Source organism: Hemiscyllium ocellatum, chromosome 5 (assembly GCF_020745735.1).
Source record: "Hemiscyllium ocellatum isolate sHemOce1 chromosome 5, sHemOce1.pat.X.cur, whole genome shotgun sequence".
Taxonomy (NCBI): domain Eukaryota; kingdom Metazoa; phylum Chordata; class Chondrichthyes; order Orectolobiformes; family Hemiscylliidae; genus Hemiscyllium; species Hemiscyllium ocellatum.
In genome coordinates this window covers 116,468,953-116,493,394 of record NC_083405.1, presented here as the reverse complement: position 1 = coordinate 116,493,394, position 24,442 = coordinate 116,468,953, and the positions used below count along the sequence as shown (strand labels likewise).

Here is a 24,442-nt window from a genome sequence, read left to right as displayed (position 1 = left end):
CTTATGGGATGTCAGCCTCTTTGCTATGCCATTTATTGCCTAAATCCAAGTACACTTGAGCTGCCTTCCATCAACCTGATAGGCACACCCAGAGTGCTGTATGGGAGGGTGTTCCAGGATCTAGATCCAGCAACAATGAAGGAACAGAGATATAGACTGGCGGAAACAGCCCTATTGACTCTGCTAATACCTCTCTGCTAACCTCTGGGCACTAGCGTCCAAATTGGGATACCTGTCTTACAGACGGTTCAAACCACAGCCTGACTGTTGTACTTACTGAATGATATCTGACAGACAATGTCCAGATACTACCATCACCATCCTTGGATATATGGATCAGTGGTGCTGGAAGAGCACAGCAGTTCAGGCAGCATCCAAAGTGCAGCGAAATTGACGTTTCGGGCAAAAGCCCTTCATCAGGAATAAAGGCAGTGAGCCTGAAGCGTGGAGAGATACGCTAGAGGACAGTGGAGGTGGGGAGAAAGTAGCATAGAGTGCAATGGGTGAGTGGAGGAGGGAATGAACGTGATAGGTCAGGGAGGAGAGGGTGGAGTGGATAGGTGGAAAAGGAGCTAGGCAGGTTGGACAAGTCATGGGGACAGTGCTGAGCTGGAAGTTTGGAACTAGGGTGAGGTGGGGGAAGGGGAAATGAGGAAACTGTTGAAGTCCACATTGATGCCCTGGGGTTGAAGTGTTCCGAGGCGGAAGATGAAGCATTCTTCCTCCAGGTGTCTGGTGGTGATGGAGCGGCGGTGAAGGAGGCCCAGGAACTCCATGTCCTCGGCAGAGTGAGAGGGGGAGTTGAAATGTTGGGCCACAGGGCGGCATGGTTGATTGGTGCGGGTGTCCCAGAGATGTTCCCTAAAGCGCTCTGCTAGGAGGTGTCCAGTCTCCCCAATGTAGAGGAGACCGCATCGGGAGCAACGGATACAATAAATGATATTAGTGGATGTGCAGGCAAAACTTTGGATGTGGAAGGCTCCTTTTAGGGCTTTGGATAGAGGTGAGGGAGGAGGTGTGGCGCAGGTTTTACAGTTCCTGCAGTGGCAGGGGAAAGTGCCAGGATGGGAGGATGGGTTGTAGGGGGGCGTGGACCTGACAAGGTAGTCACGGAAGGAATGGTCTTTGCGGAAGGCAGAAAGAGGTGGGGAGGAAAATATATCCCTGGTGGTGGTGTCCGTTTGGAGGTGGCGGAAATGCCGGTGGATGGTTTGGTTTATGCGAAGGTTTGTAGGGTGGAAGGTGAGCACCAGGAGTGTTCTGTCCTTGTTACGGTTGGACGGGTGGGGTCTGAGGGCGGAGGTGCGCGATGTGGACGAGATGCGTTGGAGGGCATCTTTAACCACAGGGAAAAGGAAATTGCGGTCTCTAAAGAAGGAGGCTATCTGGTGTGTTCGATGGTGGAACTGATCCTCCTGGGAGCAGATAAGGCGGAGGCGGAGGAATTGGGAATACGGGATGGCATTTTTGCAAGAAGTAGGGTGGGAAGAGGTGTAATCCAGGTAGCTATGGGAATTGGTGGGTTTGTAAAAAATGTCAGTGTCAAGTCGGTCGTTATTAATGGAGATGGAGGGGTCCAGGAAGGGGAAGGAGGTGTCAGAGATGGTCCAGGTAAATTTAAGGTCAGGGTGGAATGTGTTGAAGTTGATGAATTGCTCAACCTCGTGGGAGCACGAGGTGGCGCCAATGCAGTCATCAATGCAGTGGAGGAAGAGGTGGGGAGTGGTGCCGGTGTAATTACGGAAGATCAACTGTTCTACATAGCCAACAAAGAGACGGGCATAGCTGGGGCCCATACATGTGCCCATTGCTACTCCTTTGGTCTGGAGGAAGTGGGAGGATTCAAAGGAGAAATTGTTAAGGGGGTGAGGACTAGTTCGGCCAAACGAATGAGTGTGTCGGTGGAAGGGTACTGTTGGGGACGTCTGGAGAGGAAAAAACGGAGGGCTCGGAGGCCCTGGTCATGGCGGATGGCGGTGTAGATGGATTGGATATCTGTGGTGAAGATGAGGCGTTCTGGTCCGGGAAAACGGAAGTCTTGGAGGAGGTGGAGGGCATGGGTGGTGTCTCGAACGTATGTGGGGAGTTCCTGGAGTACGGGGGATAGGACAGTGTTGAGGTAGGTAGAGATGAGTTCAGTGGGGCAGGAGCATGCTGAGACAATGGGTCGGCCAGGGTGGTCAGGCTTGTGGATCTTGGGAAGGAGGTAGAACTGGGCAGTGCAGGGTTCCTGGACTATCCTTGGATATATCCTGTCCCACCCCTGGGAGTGCACACCATTGACTTCAGACTGCATGAACTCTCATGACTTCAGGTTAAATGTGGGCAAGGAAACCTTCTGATTACCACCTACTATCCTCGTTCAGCTGAGGAATCCGTACTCCATGTTGAACAACAGTTGGAGGAAGCACTGAGAGTGGCAATGGTGCAAAACGTACACAGGATGGTGGGTATTTAATATCCACCTTTTTCGTGGCTTGGCATCCCGACTCATTCAGCTGATCAGGTCCGAAAGGATGTAGCTTCTGGACTGGATGTGTGGCAGGTGATGAGGGACCCAAAACAAGGGAAAAACATACTTGACCTCAAGCATACCAATCTGCTGGCTGCAGATGCATCTGAACATGACATTATCGGAAAGAGTGAGCAGTGCATAGCATTTGTGGAAATGACATCCTGCCTTCACATTTGGAATACCCTGCATCGTGTTGTGTGGCACTACCACCATGCTAAATGGGTTAGTCTTCAAACAGATCTAGCAATTTGATTTTGGTAAGCATCCTCCACTGCAGCCTTTGAGATACGTGTCAAAAACAGAATTGCCAAGCAGAAACTGATAGCAAGTTCTGTACCCTGAGGATGGTCTTAACTGATCTTTTGCTTCATGTCACACCACATGTAAATCTACCATATTGTTCGTAAAATCTTCCTTGCTGTTCTGTTTTGACACTGTTACCTTGATCATTTATTATTATCACTTTATCTTAATTAGTTTGTACAGTTTGGGTTATTTGTTAGTTTGGTTAAACCCTTGTCATGTGACTCTTATACCCATTGTGTTGTTCCAGCATGAGGAAGGGTCACTAGACCTGAATTATTAACTCTTCACAGATGGTGCCAGAGCTGCTGATCCTTTTCATTAACGTCTGTTTTAGTTTCTGATTTACAGCATCCGCAGTTCTTTCAACTTGTTTTATTCCAGCCATTTGGTTTGTCTCTAGTGCCATCTTATTTTTGACTTTTTGTAGTTATCTCTCAGCCTTAATCTGTTGGATCATAGGTCATACTTTCCTGCTATTGAGATTTTACTCATACTGATACTTTTGACCACCTGTGACGACTTGTTGTTCAGCTTTTCTCTCACTCTTTGTACTTATCTTTTGACAGTCTTAATTATCTGGAATTATCTTGTCATTACCTCTCTGCCTATAAATTCTGGGCCTGTGCACTTCCCTCCACTTCACCTGATGAAGGAGCAATGCTCCAAAACCTTGTGATTTCAAACAAATCTGTTGGATTATAACCTGATGTCGTGTGACTTCTGACTCAAGACTGGGTATTCATGACACGCTGTGGGCCATCAACAGCAGTAGAATTCTACTCCATCACAGCCTGCAACCTTATTGTCTGGCAACTTCCCCACTCAACCATTACTGCTAAGCCAGGGGATCAACCTTGGTTCAATGGAGAGTGCAGGAAGAGCATGCTAGAAGCTGCACCAGGCACACCTAAAAATGAGGTGTCCAACTGGTGAAGCTCCCAACCAGGGTTCCTTATGTAACAATAAGCATAAGCAGCAAGTGATCTATAGAACTAAGTGATCCCACAATTAATGGGTCAGATCAGCAGTCTGGAGTCCTGCCATAACAAGTCATGAATGGTGGTGGACAAATAAACAGCTCACTGGAGGAGAAGATTCCATAAATATCTCCATCCTCAATGATGGAAGAGTCCAACACCTAAGTGCAAAAGATAAGGCTGAAGCATTTGCAACAATCTCCAGCCAGAAGTGCGAAGTGGATGATCCATCCCGTCTTCTTCCAGTAGTTCCTGGAATTACACATACCAATCTTCAGCTAATTTGATTCACTCCACATGATATCAAGAAACAGTTGGAGGCACTAGATGCAGCAAAGGCTTTGAGACTTGAGAACATTTCAGGAACAGTACTGAAGACTTGTGCTCCCCTAGCCAAACTGTTCCAGTAACAGTTACAGCATTGGCATCTACCCAATGTGGAAATTTGCCTTGGCATGTTCTGCGGACAAAAAGCAGGACAAATTCAGCCCCAATTACTGCCCCATCTCTCTATTCTCTGTCATCAGTAAAAGGTGGAAGGTGTCATCAACAGCGCTATCAAGCAGCACCCGCTCAGCAATAATCTGTTCACTGATGCCTAGTTTGGGTTCTGCCAGGCCACTCAGCTCTTGACTTCAATACGGCCTTGGTTAAAACATGGACAAAAAGCTGAATTCCAAAGGTGAGGTGAGAGTGACAGCCCTTGACATCAAGGCCGCGTTCCACAGTGCGTGGCATCAAGGACCCCTCGCAGAACTGGAATCAGTGGGTATTGGGGCAAAGTCTCCACTGGTTGGAGTCATACCTGACACATAGGAATATAGTTATGGTTGTAGGGGGTCAGTCATCTCCGCTCCAGGACGTCTCTGCCAGGAATTCTTCAGAATCATGTCCTCGGTCCAACCATCTTCAGCTGCTTCATCAATGACCTTCCCTACATTATAAGGCCAGAAGTTTGCCAATGATTGCACAATATTTAGCACCATTTGCAGCACTGCAAATACTGTAGCAGTCCATGTTCAAATGTAACAAGATCTGGGCAATATCCAGGCTTGGGCTGACAAATGGTAGGTCACATTTGTACCATGCAGATGCCAGGCAATGACGATCTCCAATAAGAGAGCATTAAATCACTCCCTTGACATTCAATGGTGTTGCCAGCACTGAATAGCCCACTATCAACACTCTTGGAAATACCATTGCTCAGAAACTCAACTGAACTAGCCACGTAAGCATAGCGGCAACAAAAGCCGGTTAAAGGATAGGAATATTGTGGTGAATAACTCTCACCTGGCTCCCCAAAGCCTGTCCACCAACTACGTGGCACAAGTCAGGAATGTGATGGAATACTCCCCACTTGCCTGGATGAGAACAGTGCCAACAACACTTGAGCTTGACATCATCCAGGACAAAGCTGTCCACTTGATTGGTACCACATCCACAAGCATCCACTTTCTGCTGTCTGCAAGATGAACTTGAGAAATTTACTAAAGATCCTGGATTCCCTCCCTATGTGCATTGTTAGTCAATTTATAGCAGGTGGACTGCAGCAGTTTAAGACAGCAGCACACCACTACCTTCTCAAGGGGAGCTCGAGAAGGGCAGTAAATGCTGATCAGCCAGTGGTGTTTATGTCCTACAAGTTAAATTAAAGAAAAGGCTTGAAGCGTTCAATGGCCTCCTGCTATCTTCATTATTTCTATGTGAAGGCAATGTAAGGGATGCAGAACAAGTGAGCTGCTTTATCTTGATTGATATAAAGTTTTTTTTTGAAGCCACATTCATTCAGGCAAAGCGAAAATGTACCATCACATCCCTGATTTGTGCCTTGTCATTGGCGATTACCTTTGAGGAAACTGTGAAGTTCCCATTGTAACATTCTTAGCCCCTCATCTGGTTTTGTAGCCACACAATTTATGTGGCTAGTCCAATTCTAATTTTTCCCCCGTGTTATTAATGCTAATGTACTAATGGGTGTAGCATGTAGTTATTTATACATTAAGCATTTAAATCTGTGGTGATGTGTTCCATGTCATGGCTGGAAAAAAAACCAGCACAGGGCGAAAGCAAACCAATTGTTTGTATTCCCCCACTCAAAACCTTTTATGAAGATTGTGGCTCACAAAGTGTGCATCCAATGGTCTCCTACAATCCTGCAATATTTCAAATGATTGACTGTGATTTCCAAGCTTTTCGTTACCCTGCCTAATATCTGCTTCTTTGGTTCAACGTCCACTTTGCCTCAGTTTATAATTTTGTGATCACCTATGTGTTTTGTTCTACATCAAAGATGCCATATAAATACAAATCATTAGAATCTTGAAGTGATATTTTTCAATCCTTGTGTTTCAATCTCTCCCTGGTATTTACTCATAATGGTTTTAGTCTTTTTTTTAATAATTAATCTGGGAAGTTTGCCAATTATTGATTATTTAATGTTGAAAAGAGACAGTTGGAGGGGAAAATCAAAAATTAGGAGGTCAAGCTAGATGTTAGGAAACTTTCCCCATGTCTACACATGAAGTTTCCATGGGGAAATAGATGATAAATATAAGGAGTACATAGGATAGATCTTTGGGAGCTTGGGGAGAAACGGTTTTTCGAAAGATTCTGTGGGTAGCAACAGTAATAACATGAGTTTCAATATTAAAATGTATCATATCTCTGACACTTCAGAAATGTAACCAGTGGAAATTTTTCACTGAGCTCATGAAGGAGAGATTGGTAGAGTTGTGTTCAGGTGTCCAGTGTCTATGGTATATTGTTAGCAGGCACAGAGGTAATGGATGAGTGATTGGAAGATTAGCTAATTGTCAATCCGCTACATACCTTTGGACGTTACCACTGATTTATGGCAGAGAGAGGCAGTTTCTCCAGAGATAATGGTCTATGGGACAGTTTGTCTTCAGTAAGAGTTGAACAGGGACACTGAAGATGATGATTTGGAAAAGAATCATGACCATCTCAAAGGGTGCAGAGGGTTGAGAAGAACCCATGCCTCTCAAAAGAATATAATTTTTGACTTTGATTAGGGACTTTTCAATGATGTATCTGGTTCGAAAACATTGACTGGGTAAATTCAGACAAAAACTTGGGAGAATATCGGGGTTGAATTTGGGAGGTGACAGTACATTTAAAGGCTTTGGAGAAGTAGATAGTCCAGTAGTTTGTAAGGGTAGTTGCTATGCTTTGAAAGCTTGGAGAGGGAAATTATGATGTTGGGGTAGGCAGGAGAATACTTGATAAGAAGGATCTATTTACATTGTCCCTGAGCATGGATGACAGGAAGGAAAGATGGATTTAGCTATTTAGGAGAATTAGTACCAGAGCATAGAAGATGTCTTATGCCCTGCTTGGAGTGTTACCAAGGAGCAATATGTCGATAAGAAAGTAGAATGGACCAAGTATTGTTTTATTACTTTGAGCGTTTAGGTGATTCATGTGAAAGGGACCTCGTGCCGTCATTGATACGGGAGGCATGGCCAATATAAATGCTTCTGCCTAAATGTTTTGTTCTGTACATCCTTGCTTACTATGATCTGTACTGTATAAACAAAGCTCTTCACTACACTTTGGTACAAATGACAATAAATCAATCAGTATGTATGGTCTTACCAGCATCATCGGTACCTCAAGATAAAAAACAGATTGCAATAAATCCTTCTGAAGTATGCAAGATGTTGAGCATAGCTTCAGAATTATGGTCACTCTACGGTATACTGAAGTACTGGTATTGACAAAAATGCCAATCAGGATCCTTGGTGAATTTCTACAGTGCTTTTTGTGGATAGTATATACTGCTGCTACTGAGCGTTCATGATGGAAGGAGTGGATGCTCGTGGGTGTGGTGCCAGTCAAGTGGACTGCTTTCCTCCTGGATGGTGTCAAGCTGCTTGAGTATTGTTGGAGTTGCACCCATCCAAGCAAATGGGGATTTCCATCATATTACTAATGTGCACCTTGTAGGTGATGGACCAGGCTATAGAGAGGTCAGGAAATGGGTTATTCACCGCAGTATTTTTAGCCTCTGATCTCCCATTGCAGTCACTATTTACATGGCGAGTCTGATTGCATTTCTGGTCATTGGTATTTCCCAGAATGTTGAGAGGGGAGGAGAAATAGGATTAAGAGGAGAAATGCTTTACAAACTAAAAGCTTAATTTTATCTTATTTCAGAAACCTCATTTAAAGATATTTGTCAACAGATTAAATGCCTCTGGTGTGACTGATTAGTTTGTGGCCCAATATTATTTGGGAGATAGCTGAACCTTCTTGACACATGAGCTTTGCCAATAGATTTCTGTGGCCTAACCGCCAACACTGCTGTTTTAATCATAACAAAGCCTTTGTGCTTAAATTTGGTAGAATAATGAATGACTAGGTCCTACTATTTAATTTGTAGTTTAAAACACAGTTTTAGATCAGTTGTCAGTTAATTATCATAATGTGTGATGAGCTTTTTATAATGTCCTGCTGAGGTCTAATTTGATTGTAGATTGTTTTTTAAAATTAGTTTTACTATTGCCTCCATGTTTGTTCAAGTCATCGTTGAAGAATAAGAAACCTTCAAGTGATTTATATCCATGGATTAAGTGTCAGGGTTAAAATAACCGTGCCAACCATTTTGAAATCCTTTTTTATGGCAAGTCTGAGACTGAGGTCTGGTTAGCTGAAGATTGAAACTGTCTTGTTTACAGAAGTGCTTTCTTATCATTAATCTGCAAAGCACTGCTACCCTTGTGTTTCGTAATGATACATTTTTAAAAAAAAGCAATGTGTGGGGACGCCAAAGAAAGTTGTTCCTTTGTTCTGGCAAGCAAAATTTAAGCTTGTGTCATGTGTCTCTTTTTTTAAAAAAAAATGAATACAAATGTTTTCCAGAAGTAGCATTTCATTTTAAAGTTCAATGGCATGTTGTTGTGAAATTGGACTATCTAACTGCACTTTCTTTTTGTTTGCCTGAATAGAGATGTAACGTTTCCTGGTGATAAATATTATAATTATCTTGTGTTTAAAATTTCAATCCCAAGTGATGATAAAATTATAATTAATATTAAAACCTGTTAACCGTCTGCATAAATCAAACAATAAAACGTGCTTCAGATCGCCACAAATTCACATGACCTTTAGTTAGCAATTGTTCATAACACCTATCCACCTCCTAATTTGCAAAACTTCAGAAGTTAAGTTTGGAATGTTACATGCTAAATAAAAATTAAATAAAGTTTTCATGTTGCACAGCAGTATTCAGTATTTGCAATTTGCATTCAACAAAATGCAATCATATTGCATGTAATGCTGTTGTTTCCAGCTGTTTCCACCATTTGCAACATGATCATTGTAAACATATGCACCTACCTTTTTATTAAAGTAAGTTCGCTGTTATTATAGCATCAAAGAATACCTATAGTGCAGAAGCAGGTCATTCGGCCCATTGAGTCCATCCATACCCTCCGAAGAGCATTCCATCCAGACTCCTCTTCAATCCCCCCCCCCCCACCACCCTATCCCTGTAACCCTGCATTCCCCATCTCCCATAGTACCAACCAACAAGTGCTAATTGGTTTGATACAATAACCTGCAATATGAATTCCTGAATGAAAACTAATGTTTAGTTAATATATTTGAAGAACACAACATATTAAAATTTGCTCCACTTGTAACATTTCTGTAAAGCATGCAAAGCTGTATTTTTACATTAAAAGTATTATTGTTTCCACCCACAGGACAAAATACTTCCATTTCTCCCCAAGCACCATTACTTTTCAGTATCCCAAAGATCTGTCCTATGTGCTCTTTATATTCAGCATTTATTTCCCCGACAACTTTCTGTGAAGACATGGGTGAAGTTTCCATGATACTTCAACTTTTAATAGTTTATCAAACAATTGAATTCATTTTTTTTTTAGCTCTCCTGGTTTGTGGCCTGTGCAGCCTTCAGGTGTTGGTTAGGTTTTTGGGTGGAGGTGGTTTACAAAAATATTGAAATTATTGCAATGTAGCCCAATTTTATTTGCTTCAGAATGCAGCTGATTTCTCAAGCAATTTATTTGCATTTTTGATTTCATTTGAATTTCTTGATAGGGTTATTTGAACTCTCTGCCAAATATTCAGCTTTTTACATGATATAGTTATACCAGATTTAATCATCATCAACCACAGGCTAAACATTACTTCCAATTTTATTATTATAAGCGTTCATACCTTTGGGAGCACTTCTCCACACTAAATGCATACTGACCTGAAAACTGCCCAAGTATGTCCTGTGCATAAATAGAAGAATGAATACAACCCAACCCATTTTCTGTCTCCAGTCTACTCTTTCATTAGCTTTTGCTCAGCAAAAACTGCTTGCTGATGCTGAGTTTGAGTTCTGCCCAGATCTCTTCACTCCTGATCCCATTATAGCCTTGGTCCGAACGTGAAACCAGAGCTGAATTCCACAAGTGAGATGAGTGGCTGTCCTTGAATCAAGGCAATGTTTGAGAGAATATGGCATCAAGGAGCTGTAGCTGGCAAAGCTGGTGTCAATGGGGATGAGGAAGATAACTCTGCAGAATGGAGCATTACCTAGCACAAAGGAAGATGCTTGTGCTTGAAGGTCAGTTGAACCAGACCAGCATATCACTGCAAGAGATTGTGTTGTGTCCTCGGCCAAGCAACGTTCAACTGCTTCATAAATTACCTTCGCTCTATCAGAAGTTTAGAAGTGAGCATATTGATTTCAATTTTAGGCCCCATTCACGACTCAGATTTTGACACAGTCGGTGATTATGTGTAGCAACACCTGATCAACTTCCAGGCTTAGGATGATGTGGTTAGCGCAAGTGCTACATGCCACTTCAATGGCAAACAATAGTGTATGACTTCATGAGGGAATCTCGTCAATGGCAGCTCAGTGGTTAGCACTGATGACTCTCAATGCCAAGGATTCTGGTTTGATTCCACCCTTTTGGTGGTTATTCCCTCTGTCTGCGTGTGTTTCCTCGCACTGTCCAAAGATGCACTCATTAGGTGAATGCCATGGGCATTGCAAGGTTACAGGGATAGTCTAAGGAGTGTGTCTGGGTGGGATTTTCTTCAGAGAATTGGTGTGGACTTGACTGGCTGAATATCTTGCTTTTCCACACTGTAGGGATTCTACAAATATTACAATTACATTCAATGGGTTTTCCATCACTGAATTCTCCACTTCCACCATTCTGGAGGAGGGGGTGGCCACGAACCAGAAACTGAACTGAACTAGCCATATAAAATGCTACAAGATTTTATGGTATCTTGTACTATTATAGTAACTTTCCTCTGCACACCATCCAGAAAAAAGGCACCCTGCTTGACTGGCACCCCTTCCGCCACTTTCAATTGCCAATTCAATCACTTCAATACCAATGCACAAGGAATAATGGGTACTGTCTACAAGATCCACTGCAATACTTCAAGGCACCTTTGACAAGCACCCTAACATGACCTTTACCATTCAGAAGGACCAGAGCAGCAGATGCATTGAACACTGCACCTGCAGGTTCCCTAACAAATCTCTTATTATCTTGACTTGGAAATATTTTACTGTTCCTTCTGTGGTTCTGGATCAAAATCTTGGAGCAATATATGCTGGTCAAGCCAGTGATTTCCAAATCTGTGAACAATTTTTTTTCTTAAACTCAGCATCAATTAATTTGACCATTATTATGTATAGTAAGCATAACTATTTAGAAATCTGTATTAGTCATAAGGTTTGTCTGGTTTTATGTAAGGTTATGTATCTGTTGAAAGAAACTGGAGACTTAAGATATCACAGGATAAATAAAAATGCCAAAAATTGCAATTAAAAGTCACTTTTTGCACTTGCAATGTTGAGATCTCCCAAACTTGTATAATTGGCACATACTCAGATTTGAGTGCTGGGGGGTCACAGAGAATTTTGTAGTTGGCTGTTGTTTGATGGACAAACATAAAAGGTGAGGAGACGTCGGACTATTGTAATAACTTGAATCTGTTACACCACAAATGGTTTGAGTTGAGATTACAGTTGTATCTATGCATAAATTCAGAAGAAACTAGACATCATAATGTTTTGCATTGTATAATGCATTATAACCAGCAGATGCTGTTAACCTGACCCAAGTGCCATCAGGGTGATTTTTGACTTTCCAGAAAATGATCTTTGAACTGTCATTGTATGCTTTGGTATTTTCATAAATCATATTCAAATGCCTGCTAATTTCATAGAGTCCTCTACTTCATGGCTAATCCACCCAACCTGCATATCCCTGCACACTGGACAATTTAGCACGGCCAGTCGACCTAACCTGCACATCGTTGGACTGTGGGAGGAAGTGAGAGTGCCTGAAGGAAACCCACACAGAAACAGGGAGAATATGCAAACTCCACACAAGACAGTCACCCAAGGTGGAATTGAACCTGGGTCTCTGGCACTGTGAGCAGCAGTGCTGCCACTGAGCCACCATGCCGTCCCTTCTGAATTATTTTGTGATAAATCATACTTTGAGAGCTATCTCTGAAGATTGTCTGTGCTTTTCCTTTCTTTTTAGGTGGTTATTCAGCAGACCATGCAGTCATTAAAATATTCTGGATTGTGGTGGAGAGTTTCACGAATGATGAAAAGCGCAAGTTGCTGAAGTTTGTCACCAGTTGCTCTCGACCCCCTCTGCTGGGATTTAAGGTACAGAATTCAGAAATATTTTGTATGTTTTGTTTTCTGAATATTTAGATGGGATTCAAATTCTATGTTTTTAAATGTTTACAGTAGCAATACAAAAACATGTCTTTCTCCGCACGAGTCATGAATAACTTCTGAATTAATGTGCAACGTTGAGAAGGATTTGATTTCCTGTTCTCAGCAGCAAAATATAAATGGTATAACAGTGTGCCTATTAATGCATATGAGAGTAGAAAAACACTAATTCAATTATATAATCTATAGCATGACAATATAATCTCAATGTTCCTCAACTTCTATTGCCTTTTAGCAGTGGTGGTCTTTGAGACTGGGTGCATCTTTTCTTTATTCTTTTGAGAATCGTGTGAGAGACTGGTAAGGTACTGCCGCAATTTGTTGCCTATCCCTAATTAACCTTGAACTGATTTGCTTTTTAGGCCATTTCATATCCCCAGATTATTAGCCTGGGTTTCTGGATTGCATATCTAGTGATATTACCTTCATAGGGGCCTCAGAATACCAAGGGGCAATAACAAACTAAACTTGAGACCTAGACCAACCACACAGATACCCGTCATTTGTGTCAAGGCTTACACGACATAGCAGGCTATAAAGCAAAGTCAAACAGAATCGTGGACAACTGTGTATCCCTTCTCAATGAGCTCAATGCATCCTATACTCGCTTTGAACAGGAGGCACTTGTACCAACAGTCACCACCACAGACGTTAAATTGATTGTCTTGCAACCCATGGAAAGCGACCAGTCCAGATGTCTTCTCCGGCAATGCACTCCGATCTTGTGCATACCATTTGGCAGGACTATTCACAGACATCTGATGATTGGAAATCCCCATCTGCTTTAAGAAGACCACCATTATCCCAGTGCCAAAAGAAAATCATGCAACATGCCTCAATGACTGCCACCTGATGGGTTTGACCTCCAGAATTAAGTGCTTTGAGAGGTTAGTCATGGCTCACATTGACTCGAGCCTCCCAAATTGCCTTGATCTTTTGCAGTATGCCTACCTGCACAACAGGTCCGCAGCAGATGCCATCTTCCTGGCCCTACACTCATTCCAGCAACATCTGGATAGCAAGGATACCTCCATCAGGTTCCTACTTTAGTTCTGTCGTCAACACCATAATTCCAAACAAACTCCTCTCTAACTCTGAGACCTAGGTCTCAGTTCCCCCCCTCTCTAATTGGATCCTCAACTTTCTGACCCATAGACCACAATTAGTAAGAACTGGTGACAACACCACCTCCGTAATAATCCTCAAAGCCAGTGCCCCACAGGGCTGCATACTCAGCCCCCTACTATACTCCTATTGCAACCACGACTCAGTGGCCAAATTCAGCCCCAACACACTTTCCAAGTTTTGACGCCACTACCACGGTAGGGAAAATCTCAAACAACAAGACAGCATACAGGAAAGAGAGTGAGTACTTAGCGGCATGGTGTAAAGCTGACAATGTCTCCATAAATATCAGCAAAATGAAGGAACTGGTCATTGACTTCAGGAAGTGGAGTGCCCTGTTTGCATCAACGGTGCTGAGGTGGAGATGTTCAAGTTCTGGGAGTGATGATCACCAACAACCTGTCCTGGTCTACCCATTTCAACGCAATGGTCAAGAAAGCACAAGAATGTCTACACTTGCTCAGGAGGCTTAGGAAATTCAGCATGTCCACAAGGTTTCTTACCAATTTTTCTCGATGTACCATAGTAAGCATTCTATCTGGGTGCATTACAGAGTAGGTTTGGCAACTGTTCTGCCCAAGAGCATAAGAAACTAGAGAGTTGTGAACACAGCCCAGTCCATCAAGTAAACCAGCCTTCCATTCAATGATTCAGTCTATACTTCCCGCTGCCTCAGGGAAAACAACTAACATTAATCGAAGACCCCTCCCAACCTTGTCATACACTCTTCCACCCTTTTCCGTCAGGCAGAAGGTAAACAGTTTGTAAACACATACAAATAGACCCAGGTTCAATTCCTGTCTCAGGCAACTGTCTGTGTGGAGTTTGTACGTTCTCCCCGTTTTTGCGTGGGTTTCCTCTGGGTGCTCTCGCAGTCCAAAAATGTGCAGGTTAGGTGAATTGGCCATGCTAAATTGCCCGTACTGTTTGGTGAAGGGGTAAATGTAGGGCAATAGGTCTGGGGCGGGGCGGGGGTGCGGTTGCTATTCGGAGGGTTGGTGTGGACTTGTTGGGCTGAAGGGCCTGTTTCCGCACTGTGTAAGTAATCTAATCAACTGGAAATAGATTTAAGAACAGCCTCTTCCCCGCTGCTAGCAAGACATCTAAATGGAATTCTCAAATTTTAAATTTAATGTCGACCTCGGTCTCTGTGTACCTTCTCTATAGCCATAACATTGTAGTCCTTGCTCTGTTCTATAACCCTAATTCACCATGTATGGTATGATCTGCATGCAAAAGGTACCTTTTCACCGTACCTAGGCGCATGTAACAGTAATAAATCCGATTACCACTCCACCTCTGTCCTGCCTACTTCAAGGGCAATTAGGGATGGGCAAGAATGGCATTGCCAGCGATGTCACATTTCATGCAAATTTCTTTTTGAAGAATTGAATGGTTTGCTCGGCCATTTCAGAGCACAATTAAGAGTCACCTACATTGCTGTGCACCTTTATCAGACCTCCGCTAAGGACAGCAATGCCACCTGCCTCAATGTATCTATTTAACTATTCAACCTTCAAATGTTTCTCGTGAAACTTTCCTGCCCTTTCTCTAAAGTCATCATGTCTTTGGACAAAATATCTCGGTTGGTGCCAAAATGGTGTTTTACAAAGGTTCACTAGAATTTTGTCATGAGAACCGCAGTTAATGTTTCGAGTGCAGTAATCCTGACGAAGGGTCACTGGGCTCAAGGTTAATGCTGCTTAACAGGTACTGCCAGACCTTCTGAGTTTCTCCAGCACTGTTTCAAATTTCTAGCATGTTTAAAATTCATCATAATTTCTTGCTTTTCTACTCTTGGCCATTATTTATGGAGGAGAAACTGAGATCTGCAGATGCTGGAGATCAGAGCTGAAAATGTGTTGCTGGAAAAGCGCAGCAGGTCAGGCAGCATCCAAGGTGCAGGAGATTTGACGTTTCGGCATAAGCTCTTCCCATTCCTGAAGAAGGGCTTATGCCCGAAACGTCGAATCTCCTGCTCCTTGGATGCTGCCTGACCTGCTGCGCTTTTCCATTATTTATAGAGCCCAGAATCCATAATGCCTTTTCAACACTTATTTTTCCACCTACCTTGAAATGTTTAAGTTATGCAGATATATCCACCATCAGATCTCTGTTACAGAAACTCCCAGTATTGTTGTCTGAAGAATTACACTCTTTTTAGTTGATGTTGTCTCTTTGTTCTTCCTCTGTGTACTGGGCCCTACTTGGTGTTATCAGCTATCTGTCTGCTTATTCGACTAATGTGCCTTTATCCTCTTGAAGTCTTTCACTATCCTATTAGCAATTCACTGTACTTTTGTTTTGTGCCAACCCAAATCTTAAGTTTTAAACCTACAGTATAAATATATGTACAAACAAACATGGAGCCAGAGTAGGCCATTTGGCCCCTTGGGCTTGCTCTGCTGTTGAATTGAATTGAACTTATTGTCATGTGTACTGAGGCACAATGAAAAGCTTTGTCTTGCGAACAATACAGGTAGATCACATTGTTAAATAGCATAGGTAAGTAAATAATAGGTAAACAGCGGCAAAAACAAAAACACAAGTACAGGCGAATATTAAGAGTTTGAGTCCATTCAGTATTCTAACAACAGTAGGGTAGAAACTGTTTCGAGACCGGCTGGTGTGTGTTCAGGTTTCCGTACCTTCTCCCCGATGGTAGAGGTTTTAGAAAAACATTGCCAGGATGAGATGGATCTTTGAGAATGCTGGTGGCCTTTCCTTGACAGCGGGCCTGGGAGATGGATTCTATAGATGGAGGTTGACGTTTGTGATTGTCCGGGCTGAGTTCACCACTCTCTGTGACTATCTCCGATCTTGAATGGTACAGTTGCCATACCAGGTAGTGATACATCCAGGAGAAATTGAGGACTGGAGATCAGAGCTGAAAAATGTGTTGCTGGAAAAGCCCAGTAGGTCAGGCAGCATCCAAGGAGCAGGAGAATCGACGTTTTGGGCATAAGCCCTTAATCAGGAATGGAGATGGAGCCTGCAGGGTGGAGAAATAACTGGGCAGGTGGTAGCAAAGAATACAATAGGTGAATGGGGATGGAGGTGATAGGTCAGAGGGGAGAATGGAGCAGATAGTTGGGAAGGGAGATTGGCAGGTAGGACAGGTCACGAGGACAGCGCTGAGCTGGAAGGTTGGAACTGGGTAAGGTGGGGGGAGGGGAAATGAGGAAACTGATGAAGTCTACATTGATGCCCTAGGTTGAAGTGTTCCGAGGTGGAAGGCCCCTGGTTCTGGACTCCCCAGTCACCTGGAAATCCTTCCGATGTTAACCCTGTCCAGTCCTATTTGAATTTTAATGTTTCTATGAGATTTTCCCTTATTTTTCTAAATTTCAGTGAATATTGTCCTACTGATTCAGTTTCTCTTCATGTGTTAGTCCTGCCATCCCAGGAATCAGTCTGATACACCTTTGTTCCATTCTTTCCAAAGCTTGAGCTTGAGCCACCAACTTAGATAAAGAATGAGGAACCTCAGTTATGTAGATAGATTGGAGAAATTGGGACTGTTTTCTTGCAAGAAAAGTGGATTCAAGATGAAATTTGATCAAGATTTTCAAAATCATTTGGTTTAAACTGAGAGGGTATGGTTAAGATTTTCCCTTTGGTTGGAACTAGAAGATGCAGACTTAGTCATTAGCAAAAGGTGCATAGCAACATAAGAAAATCTTTTTCATGCAGCAAGTGGCTAAGAATAGAAACATAGAATATAGGAGTAGGCCTATTGGTTCTTCAAGCAGTTGCTTTCCCAGTCATCACATTCATGGGTGACCATTCAACTTGATAGCCTGTTCTGCTTTTCCGCCATATCATTCGATCCCTTTAGCCCCAAATTCTATAGCCATCTCCTTCTCAAATTGTGCAATGTTTTGGTCTCAACCACTTTCTGTGGTGTCTCTCGATTTATTTGGGTGAAGAAATTTCTCCTCCTCTCAGTCCTAAATAGTTGCCTTGCATCCTTATGCTGTGGTGGAGGGAACCACTTTAGTCTTTAAAATGAAAATCTTTCATTATCTGACAACCAACAGTTTGCATGGCAATGGAAAAAGACAAAGGAGCGGCACTAGATGAATTGTTTCTGTGGAAAGACAACACAGAAATAGATCTTCTCGACTCTGTTCAGTGATTTTGTGTTTAAATTAACAAAGATTCTATGCCTTGTCAACGGGTTTATTAACGTGTTCTGCCACCTTTAAAGATTTTGTGCAAACATCCATGCTGTTTTTGTCATACCCGAGTCCATCTCTTGAAATTTACTGTTGTGTAATATCAGAATTTGTATCTTCTATCACAATTTTGAAGTTGTGGCCTATGTTTGGTTAGGAATATATTCATGTACATTAAATATAGCCTTGTATTTGTGCCAGTTTGTGTGATGTAGTATTTGTGGTAGAATTAACTGATTGTTCCATTGATGAGCGTTAACTTGAGTTTGGCAAAATATGTAAGGGCAAATTTGAAACTCATCTTTACAATGCAGTTTTGAGTATTATTTTTCCATTTGTCCGAAACATGACAACATAAGAATCGAGCTGTAAAAGTGTTCCTCACAGTGATGCTGATGTTGTAGGCTTCTAATTAATATCACTGATCAATAAAACAGGACAAATTTACCAGGTAATAATCACTTAATGCAAGAAGAATAAATAGCTGTCTTTGAGAAGTATCTGGCTAATCACACTTAGACAACTGCCAGATAAAAGTACCCAAGCTGTCCTTCTCTAACACGTGCATTCTGCTGACTGATTTGATCCTTGTTAGCTTTACAATTCTTGACCCTTTACAATATTTCAATCAAGCATGTTATATTTTCCAGCAGTTTGACTGGTTGAATACTTGAGAAAACCAGAAACAGAAATAACTTTTCAAATTATAATGCATATTTGCAGTCCATGTGCATTTTCTAAATTAAAAGCTGAGTTTGAATTCAGCTGTTGCAATTGGTAAACTTTACAATCTGTTCCCTGGTAATATGAAGATATTTTGTTGCAGTTAGCTTAATTTATTTTATTGATGACACATATATATAAGTTTTGAAAGTTGGTTGAAATTCAATGTAAACCTGCTGAGATGAGAAATTTCTTCACCTGAGCTCCTGTCACAGCACGAGGCCAAAATATTGAATGTTTTCAAGAAGGCATTAGAGCTGAAGGGATCATAGGATATAGCAAGAAAGTAGGATGATCATCCTACCATATTGAATGGCAGAGCAAATTCAAAGAGCTGAATGGCTCAATTCTACTCTTATTTGCTATGTTTCTACCTGGAAGTGAGAGCGGGGGCGTTGTTTCAATATTAAGTTATTCATCTAATGGAAATCATCTAATGGAAATCTCCTGTAATCCAGAGCTTTTTTCCTTGTATTATCATCTCCTGCTGTGATTAGTAAATTAAATAAGCTGCAACTTCCTAGATTATAGTTCACTTAGTTTCAATTTTGATGCTTTGTAGTTGAGATCATGTGAATAAAAGTATAAATAAAATCAGTACCCTTATATCATTATGAGCACTAATCACGTATTGTCTGAATATGCGGAGTGTTAAATGTAAAAGTGTCTTGCCCAAAACCTGTTGAGGCATCAGTGGAGCTTATTTCTGCTTTTCTTTTGTCGTCATAACTCCCCACAATTTCAAATCTGAAGTGAGTTAACAGAAACATTTTCAGGATGAGTCAACAGGATATGCAGACCATACAGCCCTCTAATATAGAGAGAGCCCAGAGAGATGGACATGTGTAATATAAGTAGACAGATTTATATATCCACTGAGGAGAGTGAAGTGCCCAGAGTAATGTAATGTGAATCAGAACACAATCTGCCAAGCGTATAAAGCTTCTAAGCCATCCATTTTCAGCTGTTACTACTTTGCATTTATTTTCACCAGCAGTTTCATTGCTTGATAAGCATTCTGCTCAGAGGCTGCACTTTGACTTTGCCCTGTACTAATGCTGCCTTATCTTTAATTAAGTGCAATAAATGTCCAAAAATTCATTAGAAAAGAAATAGCACTGTCAACGCTAATCCATTTTAGAAGATGATTGAAATCTTTTTCAGAAAATCTTCTGTTCCAGAATAACACATCCTGCAGGCAATGATGGTTTAATAAGTTAATAGGCAGAAAAATGGATTGTTGTTGGGGCGGGTTCAGGGGGGCATTTTGCCACAACCTTCAATTGCTAAATTTCTGTTGTCAATATATTCAGCGATTTTAATATACAACACCCCTGCCAACTGCAATTTTTTTGCAAAGTATCATTTAATTTTACATAACGGTTTAATGATCCTTTTTACAAGAATTATTAAGCAGAAGTCATGACTGTTTTAAAGGCTTAAGGAGCTGAGGGACATAATGGGAAATCCAGATTCTAATTATATAGTTTGCATAAACTGTACTTATAGATATTCCTTTTCAATTTTAACTTGGCTAATTCTATTGTATTGAAGAAATGTAGCTATATTTGCTGTAGAATTACAGTAATGCTTAACTTTAGATGTTCCCTTTTTACAGTTAATATTCAAAATAGTTTTCCTAAGTTTGTTCAATTAATACCCATTCAGGAGATTGGACTTTTGCGGCCATTGAGATGAGGTGACATTTCTTCACCCAGAAAGTGCTGAGCCGATGGAATTCTCTGCCACCGAAAGGGTTGAGGCCCAAATGATGAATGTTTTCAACGAGTTAGATATAGTAGAGCTGAAGGAATCAAAGGGTATGGGGAGAAAGTGGGAATGCAGTTGGATGATCAGCCATGATCATATTGAATAGTGGCACAGGCTCAAGGGGCCACGTGGATTACTCTTGCTGCTATTTTCTGAGATTCCGGTGAATTTGTAAAAACCTTATCTTTTTTAAAACTGGTATTTGGTGAGACATTCTTTATGTAGTTACTTAGAGAAGCCATTTGTAAAACAATGCTTAATCATTGGAACCAGTTTTGCTCATTTGTCATTTTTGTCCTCCAAATTGAGACTGAAATACTGAGATAATTGGAGCAAAGGAGGTTTAAATTTAGCTATAATAAATAAGAGAAATATTTCTCTGGAACAGAGTAATTGTAGAGTTTTGATTTTAAAATGAAGAATGTAGAGAGAAAGCGATGCAAATTTCTTTATGCAGGAAGTTATTCAAGCATGCAGTGCTTCTCTATGGGGGTTTAAATTTCACTTTTCATGAGATGTAGCTTTTCTGTCTGATCTTAATTGCTCGTGAGCTGATTGGCTTGGCTAGCCAACCACATTGCAATGGTCTGAGTCACATGTTAACCATACCTGGTAAAAATGGCACTTTTAATGACTCAGATGGGATTTTACCATAATGGCTCAATGGTTAACATTACTGAGGATTGGTTTTATATTCCAGATTCAATAATTGAATGTAATTCCACCAGTTGCCATGGTGGAATTTGAACCCATAACATTAAAGAATTAGCCAGAGCCTCTGGGTTGTTAATCCAATGCCATTCCACTACACCATCACCCTTATTGAAGCAGAAGATGTTATCTTTTTGAGGGTAAATTGATAAACATAACGCACAGACAACAACAATAGATAGTGAGAAAGTGAGAGAGGATTTATTTTTGCTTCCGCTAGGTGTTGGCACATTTGGTTTTTTCTTTGCTGTAAACTGTGTCAAATTACTAGCTGTCATTAAAACCTTCAGATGGAAGCCCTCTTTCATTGTTTTATCTCACTGATCACCAATATCAGTGTTGTTTTCATTTTGATATTTTCTTGTTTTCTACTTAAAATCTTAAGTTCATCAGGTTGTAAATCAGCCCTTTGATTATTTCATCTGGTCACCATTTTTAGTTAGTCTTTTTTCCTTTTGACACTTACAGAACAGCTATGTAATTGGTGAGGAGTTTACATTATGATGGAATTCATGGTGGGCAATTGACATATGGTGTGAAAGGAATAGATTTGATGGGAAAATGGCGTCCCATTCCATATATGTTTATGTGGTGCCTTTTTATAATTTCTATTAATTGTCCATAATTCAAGGCACAAAAATAAATATGTAATTGTGTGTGAACATACCTGCTCTTTCCATATATTCAGGCTTTAGAAACAACTCCAAAAACAATGATTTAGTTAACAACCAGCATCTGAGTTATCCTGAACTCGAACTCTGTTTCCCTCTATGCAGGTGGTGCCAGATCTGCTGAGTCTTCCAGAATTTGTTTTTATTTAAGTTATGTTTTAATATTATCCGTTCCTTGTAAGCAATGTGATATACACAAGGACAGACCTCTAGTAGGTGTGAGCAACAGTGTAGAATCCTTTACATTTTAGTTTTCCTTGATTAGTGTGAGGTGGGGAGTGGAGGCTGAGGAACTTTCAGGATAGATAGACTAGAAATGTGCCAATGCTATCAAATGTCAGGAAAGGATCAAATTGGATCTTTGTAAATAGTTGCTTCCTAACAATGGAAGCTGAAAATATATTCAATTTATTTAAACTAGTATCTCTAAGATTTTCCGTGACTATGTAACTTCTGTAAACATTTGTTCATGTTCTCTAAATATATAATGAGCTTTGAAATTTAGTTTTGAATCTTGAATTATCTCTTTACCTCAGTTTTAGGATAACCTTGACTAATTCTAATTTACAATCTCTATTCCTATTCATATTCCTTCTGGATGTGGCAAGAGTTATAATTGCTTATTTGTGAAGGTACAGCATTGTCTTTGTTTTTGTGAAGATGGTCTAATTTTGAATTTATTTTCAGGAGCTGTACCCAGCGTTTTGTATACACAATGGAGGAACTGACCTGGAGCGATTACCCACAGCCAGTACTTGCATGAACCTTCTGAAACTTCCAGAATTTTATGATGAAAATCTTATGAGGAGTAAATTACTTTATGCAATCGAATCAGCAGCAGGCTTTGAGCTAAGCTGAAGTAAAAATGGGACTGCTGACAGCTGTGAGAATGATGGATAGTACATAATATGTGTACCAACAATCAAAGTTCTCAAAATGGACTTATACTGAAATTGTGTAGAATGAAAAAGAAGCTTTAATGAAGTGCACTGCAAAGTTGAGGCCCCTTTAAATTATCATATGTTTGTAGCTCAGATGGAGAAAATGATTAATTGGGTACAAGTTGGGAGATTTTACTGCTAAAAGTGGAGACTACACATTGGACAAGAGGCCATTTGGTTGTGATGATCAATTCATCACTATACATTAACAGAAAAATAAGCCTGTGTTATCTGACATTAACCAAAGATTCAGCAAATGTAATGTGTTGGTCAAAACAGGCAATAAAGCAAGCCATAATAATGGAAGGTAGTTGCATTTGAAATAGGCTTTACTTGTCAGAAGCCTATCTTTATAAGGCAAAATGTGGCTTTTTTTAAACTTCATACTGGTTTCTTGCATTTAACATCATGGTTAGGTGGAAGCACATAGACCATGTAATACTGCTGCATTTTATGTTTCTTTTAAAAAGTTGCACATTTCTTAAATCTTTGTTTTAAATCACAATTATGTCCCAGCATGGAACTCAGTAAAACATAGTTGCAATTTAAAGCCTAGATTAAAATTGTATGGTGTGACATTATGTGCTAATGATTATATGGCCCTTCTGCATAACTGTGGTGTGAAATCTGAATAAGAAGCATTGAGTGAATGAGATATTATGTGGACAAGAGATTACTTTTCTTGATCACGATAGGTTTCAGCTTGCTCATAAAAATTGCTCCATTAGGCCATAGTAAGCATTTTTGAGACCAGGATTTAGTCAGCAGTTTCTGTAAACAGATGTTAATACGTATATGTTTTCTCTGCATTGTGAATACTATGTTTTTGTTCTGTATCTGTACAGTTTTTCCTTGTGCATTAATCTTCTGTGGTGTCAGAATGGTCCTTACCTGTTAAATGAGTTAAGTTTAACAGCTATTAAACAAAACTTGAATAATGTAACTGGTGTGTATTAAATATTTGCATAATTTATATTCAGCCTTAAAAGAATTGCAGATTGCATAATTTTTAAAAAAGCATTTAAAGAAAACAACAATGCCCCTCTTGGATATTGGTTTTCTTTTGTGAAGAAACTTATTTAATGGTAAGTGTTTTAACATTGATTATGGTTAATTACCAAATTCCTTTACATTTGAGTTTCCTTTATTCAATAAAAGGATTTTATGGGATAAAAATTATGAAACTATATAGGGTATAGTCTTTATTTTGAATAGTTCAGGGATCTGAGGAATGCACTCAGATTACATGCGCCAATCCTCATGAGAATTTGTCTAAGCTGGAAATGATTTTTTTCCATTTTTGGCTGGTTCTTTCATGACTGAAACATCCACTGAGGATGAACCATGGATGTCTATTGGACTGGCAGTTCATGTCATTGGAACTTGAGGGAACTTCACAGCAGTGCCATCAAATGCTGTCGATGATCTTTAACATGACAAGCATGTGATTGGGCAGCCCCAACAAGGTTTTCTTAAAGAAAATTTATATTTGATTAGAGTTATTTGGCAAGATAACATTTTTTGTGGATAAAAGAAACTGGTTGATGTGCCCTTGGAATTACCAAAGGATGTATGTCAAAGTGTCACATTCAAGGTTGCTGCGCAAGTTAAGTGCATGGTGTAAGGCATAACATAGCACGGATAAAGGACTGGTTAGCTAACAGAAAGCAGAGTGTGGGGATAAGTGGGCCTTTTCAGGTTGATGAGCTCTAACCTGTGAAGTGCCATGGGATCAGGTTATGGACTTGACAATTTACAATCTAAATCAAT

The 24,442-nt window shown here is 40.6% G+C and overlaps 1 protein-coding gene across 4 annotated transcripts in view; it reads left to right on the top strand.

Annotated features, from left to right (window-relative positions):
• The window catches only part of ube3c (ubiquitin protein ligase E3C), a 164,558-nt gene extending 140,943 nt beyond the window's left edge, over nt 1-23,615 (top strand). For all 4 annotated transcript variants that reach the window (XM_060825127.1, XM_060825126.1, XM_060825128.1 and 1 more), the window contains 2 exons: nt 12,351-12,481; nt 22,419-23,615. In XM_060825127.1, coding sequence (XP_060681110.1) covers nt 12,351-12,481; nt 22,419-22,589 — 302 coding nt within the window. In that variant the 3' untranslated portion in view covers nt 22,590-23,615. The remainder of the gene's footprint in view (nt 1-12,350; nt 12,482-22,418) is intronic.
• The last annotated feature ends 827 nt before the right edge of the window (nt 23,616-24,442 follow it).